We start from the raw sequence: 6,564 nt of genomic DNA on the forward strand, positions 1-6,564 counted from the left end.
GTTACCATCGGTGAGATGGACTCCTGTACCGTGGGACTCCCGCGGGAAACACGTGGCCCGCGGGAGTCCCGTGGGTCACGTGTTTCCCGCGGGAGTCCCGGGAAATTGTCACGCACATGCACACACAGTCTTACACTCTGGCCTTTATAACACACTAATTGCTCATTCTGTTTAGTCTATAATTCTATATATATGTAGTCTGTATATGTGTTTGTCTCTATTCTCTATATTTTGTTTAAATGTGTGTTTAAAAAAAAAAAAAACACACACACACACACAATGGTTCATGTGAGCATACTGCCTACCAGAGTTGTAACACTATACTAATATTTCCTAGTGAGCTCTGACTGCTCAATATTATATATTATGGGCGCCCGGATAGCTCAGTTGGTAGAGCTTTGCTGTGTGTCATCCCCCCCTCCCTCTCTACCCTTTCATATCTTCAGCTGTCCTGTCACACAAACACACACACACACAGTGTAATAACAGTGTAATGGCTGTACTTCCCAGTAGACCAGTTCACTTTGATAAGGATCCCTCTGCCTGCTGCAGCCAGTCACAGTCCATTAGCCCCGTCATCCAACCGCACACAAGCATGTACAAAACTGCTTTTTTTGTTTTTGGGTCATTTTTTTTTTATTGAGAGAAGCTTGACAACATTACACATAACAAAAACCACTGTTCAAACTGCTCGTCGTGTTTGATGCTACTTAAGAGATCTGCTTTGGATATTTGGCAGACATAAAGCTTTAGTACAGTAGACTTTAACTCCACAGTTGTGTAAACTCATTGAACCATCATAAAAATCCAGTGTGAAACGTAAGAATGGAAATGAATGGTTATATTTTGTGCTTACATTGTTCAGTAGACATCACCAGGATTATCAAGGATTTTCTAGACTTTCTTCCCAGACCCGTGAGCCTTATCCAACCCAAATCTTTACTTTAAATGACAGTTTACTGAAGTCTTCCCAGATTTTATGCCAATGTTTGATTAGCATCTTGTCAAAGAGCTGCTGTGTGCTGCATTGACCTGTTCATTTAAAGGGCTTTTGACCAAAACACATCTGACACAGTGTTATGACATAATTGGACCTAAAGGATGGACCGGGGTTATCCGTGCAGGGGTTTGCGGTGGGGTTTTGACTCGTCCGTTTTAAGGCGGCGTGAGAGTCTAAAACGCAAAACGGGAAACGTCACAGCCTCAAGAAAGTTGTAAAACACCGCGAGAGTAAAAAACAAACACAGGAGTTTATGTAACAACTAGAGAGGGTCCAATACTAGTTTTTAATTCCCGATACCGATTCCGAAACCTGAACTTCGGCCGATGCAGAGTACTGATCTGACACCAATGGGTCATATATTTTATTATGATTTAACAGCTGTATGCTACTGTCTCTGTGTGGATGTGATATGATTTCTATCTCTGCTGTCGGTCTGCCTCAGGTTAAACTCTCTGTGAAACATGAACAAACACAAACAATGAATGCCACAGAAATGTCTTTTGTTATCCAGTTTGACAGTCAGTTATAACGGGAGTAGAACCTAAATAAACAACTTTCATGTAGATTTTCTTTAGAGCTTTATTACGTGGTATCGTATCAGTGCATAAACTCCAGTACTTCCAGATACCAATACCAGCGTTTTAGGCTGTATCAGAGGTGAGACCAGTACTGGTATCAGAACATCTCTAACCCTAACAACAAAGCACAGTCGAAGATCTGTCTCTTTTCTTTATCTCTTTCTCCATGAGATGAAGCTGCCTTCAAATGCGGTACGGAAATGTGGAGATCTATATTGACGGAAAAAGTAACTGTGAAATATAAAGTCTACCACCGAAGCTTCAAAGCACACAAAACGTTAGGGACAGTCTTACATCTGTTTTGATCTAATAAGAGGAACTTCTCTGTTTTGGTCATCTCACTTCAATTGCATTGCTGCAAAATGTGATTGTCAAGCAGACAAACTGACGACTCAATAGTAAATAATTGTTAATTGGTGTCCGTGTATCGATACGTTGATTTCACGGTAAATAACGTGATACTGTGCTCTTAGGTGGGAATGATACAGACTTTTGGGCTTTTGAAAACCAGCCTTACTCCACCCTATGTCTAATGTATCAGCTAAACAAAGACAAACCAGAGCTTCCATCAGACTCCAGCGGGGTTTCTAGTGTCTTGTTGAGGAATGTGTGTCTGTTGAGCGTTCAGGCAGACAGGTATCCTGGGACGGCAGATCAAAACATGTCTGTGTACACACGGAGCCACAGTAGTGTGTTTTTAATTGTATGCTTCTGGTTGTGGGATTTAATGTCCTGGGCGTCATTGATGAGGTAAATGCGGCGACACAAATGTCTTGCATCGTCGCGTCTACAAATAACTCGGCTGCCTCCAGCAACGGCGCGAGTTTGGATTTCTTGCAAAAACACGTTGAGAAACAGCCTCACACATGGTGTTCTTAAGTGTGGGAGTGTTTCACTCTTAATGCCAACAACAACGTGGTAGTCTGTAGACTTTGTAAAAGGATCCCTGAGTCAGGATAACAGCAGCACAGCACCGTACATAGCATGTGTGTACAGTGTGTCCTGCACCGACTTGAGTGTGAGGTAAACTGTGCTGCGTCTGCCCATCTGTAGCACTTGTAGTCTCTGATGATTGCGTAACCAGGCCAGATAGTTTCACATATCTCAGTCCTTTATAACGTCCGTAATGATGTGTCTTCTGCTCCTTTTTATATGTATTTTTTATTTATTTTGTTTGCCACTAACACTGCCTAGTTAGGGAAGTTAGCTGATCATAACGTAATTCGCTGTGTTCTTCTTCTGTGGTGTTCATTCATTAAATCTTTTATTGAAAATGGTCATTGGTTTGGTACCCCCTGCTGTGAAGCTTTAGTGGAAACTAAAGCCATGGGGGTAACCCTGGTTAATGACACCCGTAATTTGATGCACCAAGCCTAAAAAGGAAGCACTCTAGTACACGTTAACGAGACAGTAAAGCAATTCTATCTGATATATTATGTAGTATATGAAATACATTAGGCTTATTTTGGGTTTCAGATTAAATCAGAGGAGACAGCCCCAGAGGAGACGGAGGTCACTGAGTTATTTAAAAGATTCAGTTAATACACGTGTGGATTTGTGTTTGACTCAGGACGACTATCGTGGTGACCGGAGCCTTCCTGGATGCTTTTCAGAAGGTGGCAGACATGGCAACCGGGACCAGAGGTAAAAACACACACACACACACACACACACACACACACACACACACACACACACACACACACACACACACACGAGTACTCAAAGTGAAATGTGATATGATTGCATTATCAACTGTGGACCAAACAAACCAAGAAGACAGTCGTGTGTGTGTGTGACATCATGCAAGTCAACCAAGACAATCGTCCCTCTTGATCTGTCTGTTCCTATTTCTCATTTTACTATCACTTTTACTATCTCTCTTTTTTATTATAAAGAGTGAGATCATGAGGGAACTAATTAGCTCCATTAAGTGTGTGCGTGTGCGTCCATAGCAACAATTAAGGATTGTGCTACTGGAGGATGAAATTGGCCAGGGAAAATGCTTAACCAGTTTTCATACCATCTGTCTTTTTCTTTTCCTATCTGTACTTTCATGCTTTCATTCAAGTTACTTTGGCTGTTTTGGGATTATTTCCCTCCTCTTTTTTTCCTTTTGGTCTCCTCTGTCTCTCTCTCTCTCTCTCTCTCTCTCTCTCTCTCTCTCTCTCTCTCTCTCTCTCTCTCTCTCTCTCTCTCTCTCTCTCTCTCTCTCTCTCTCTCTCTCTCTCTCTCTCTCTCTCTCTCTCTCTCTCTCTCTCTCTCTCTCTCTGGGAAGTGACGCAGTTAGACCACATCTGCAGCTGCCTTGCTTTACTCTAGATTAGGTAGTTCTGGGACGTTATGGATTTATTTCTACTGGTGTTGAAAAGCAAGAACTTCTTGCGGTACCAGAGTAGCGTAAGTTGGAGCGAGAGCGGCAGGGTGCCTTAAATGATGAGTTTATTTTTCGTGATGGGAGAGTGGTCTAGGGTTGTCCAAAGGAAAGTGGACGTTGTGCACTAGCATCATGACTGCGTCATCAACACCTCTGTCCTTCCTGTAGGCATATTGAAGTGGGTCAGTAGAGCCACTCACCTCCACCTAGTTTAGTGAGAATGAGCCTTCGAAGCTCTTCATCACTACTGAAGTCAGGGCAACTGGGCAAAAGTTTAGGCTTCAAAACGTCCATGCAGGCGGAAATTCACCCGTGCCGTTTTACTGGGATAAAGCTATAAAAAGAAGGACACTCAGCTAGCTGCTAGGATAACTGTAACGTTACTGTGTCTACCTCAGCTGAGAACTTAGAAATGTCTTTGCCTTCGCTACCGTTTGTTATGTGTCATGGAACGTTGCCCCCCCCCCCTAACTCACCAAAGGTTGGATTTTCTCCATCTTTTTAAATGTTTTGTTTAGGAAAACTTTGAGTCCATGTAAGACACAATGTCATTAGACACAGTCCAATAGCAGCCTTCGTTCTTCTATGCTGAACGAGTACTCCAACGTTGTAGGAAATAGTCGTTTGCTCTTGTTTCCCACATTGGATACGACAGTCAGTTTCACCACATCAGTGTGTCAAGTATAGGGGTACACCTCATGGCCGTGACAAACATTACACCCATGTGTTGTTTAATGTAATTCCAAAACCACAGACATTAAAAGATCACTCCACCAGTAAACCGTAAAAGGTTCAAAATGGATGCAGCAGAATCAGCGATAGGCTATAAAATCTGTGTTCAGCTTTTTTTAAATTCTCAATTAAACGGTTTCGTCCATATTATAGTCATCCCTGAAACAATTGGGCTCTACATTAATGTTGCCATCAGTTGTGTAACTGGCCGCAGCCGGGCCCTCGTTAACATGCCACAGGGCTAAACTAGTCTTCTGTGGGAAACACTGGAGCTGGCTATGTGCACGGAGGCCACTGTCATGTTGAAACAGGAGAGGAACTGCTACAAAGTTCAAAGAAAACTACCGTCTAAAATACCTCTCTTTTGCTTCATTTGATCTCAGAGGCTTTGTAGACGAGGTAAGTTGTATCAGGTTTACAGTTTTCTTTACCAAATTAATAAACTCTTTTTATTGCAGGGTCACTTCAAACATTAACAGAACATTTTCTCCTCTGTGAATAATAGGGATGGAAAAAAAAAACGATTCTTAGATGCATCAGGATTCTCTCAAGAATGAATTTATTGATTACATTGATGATTACATTATTAACTTAGTTACTGTTTCTAGACATGTACAAATCAGAAACCAGAGTGATGGGATAATGGACGACAACTTATTTAGGCAGGAAAAAACACAAAACTGGCCAAAAGGAAGAAGAAAAAAAAGAAGTTTTGTGCATATACACATGATCTAATAAGACATGCATAAAATAATTAGGCAAAACACAGAAAGGCTGTTGATCTACTTGATCACATTACATGTGACCGCCTCATGTTTCATGTTCTAAGAAGCCAATTGTCCACCTTTAAACATGACGGAGCCTCTGACATGGGAGATTATTGTAAGAGGAGGTGACTTTGACGAGCGTGTTAAAGGCTTAAGCATGGAAGGACTACAAAATATAAACCCCATTAGGCTAAAGAAATTCAAAATCTAACAAACAAATATAAAGATATATATGTCTATTTATGAGATTCCCACCCCTAGTGAATAAACAAGTCAGTATTAAGCAGCTGGTGCAGACGACAGGCTGGATAAACACACGGAGGACAGGGACTACCAGAGTATTCAGAGCTGGCGTGCGTGTGTGTTGCAGTTTCGTTAAGACAGTCAGCTGCCGTTATGATTATGTAACACAGAAGTCCGTTGGTATTTAAAGGAAATCCAGCAGCGTGGGTGTGTGTGTGGGAGGTGAATCCTGGCCACGTCCCACCGTGGAAGCCTTATAAGACCTGCTCTGTCGTGTTTCTTCGTGTTAGTTTATCAAAAAAGAGGCAACGCACTTTAAGAAACCAAATGTGAATCGAGCAGATTCAGCTTTCCGCCGAATGTGCCTCTTTTCGGCCGGATGTCTGTTACATTCTGCTTTCTTTGTGTTGGAATTTTAAATTCTGGTGCATTATGAGGACTATGGTTAACTGGTCCTCAGATCTCTGCAGGGTAAATCCACACAGCTAGCTAGCGGGGGTTGTATGAAGCACTTTGTGGTGCATTTCCATCTATGAAAAGTGCTATATAAATAAAGTCTGATGGATTGATTAAATGCGAGACTGCTGTTCCGTGAACATCTTCCTCTTCAAGCAAACAATGCACGGACTACAGATCCTTTAAAAACTGAGCTTAATGGGAACTAAGCAGCTTCAGGCAGCTTCAGATCACATTCTGCAGCACGTGGCGTCACCTGAAGCATAAATAAAGCCTGCAAGCAAGAGGAAGAAGATTGGACACACACAGAGCTGTCTCATCTCATACCTATCATCTCACGCTGTGTGTGTGTGTGTGTGTGTGTGTGTGTGTGTGTGTGTGTGTGTGTGTGTGTGTGTGTGTGTGTGT

General features: G+C 42.2%; 1 protein-coding gene across 4 annotated transcripts in view; it reads left to right on the top strand.

Moving 5' to 3' along the window:
• mtss1 (MTSS I-BAR domain containing 1) overlaps window positions 1-6,564 on the top strand; it is a 68,375-nt gene that overhangs the window by 14,411 nt on the left and 47,400 nt on the right. For all 4 annotated transcript variants that reach the window (XR_004656221.1, XR_004656222.1, XM_034868480.1 and 1 more), the window contains exon 3: window positions 3,152-3,225. Coding sequence is in view for 2 of the 4 variants with exons in the window: in XM_034868480.1 (XP_034724371.1) it covers window positions 3,152-3,225 (74 nt within the window). In the remaining 2 variants the exon portion in view is untranslated. The remainder of the gene's footprint in view (window positions 1-3,151; window positions 3,226-6,564) is intronic.

The sequence above is a fragment of the Etheostoma cragini genome, chromosome 4 (assembly GCF_013103735.1).
Source record: "Etheostoma cragini isolate CJK2018 chromosome 4, CSU_Ecrag_1.0, whole genome shotgun sequence".
In the NCBI taxonomy this organism is placed as follows: domain Eukaryota; kingdom Metazoa; phylum Chordata; class Actinopteri; order Perciformes; family Percidae; genus Etheostoma; species Etheostoma cragini.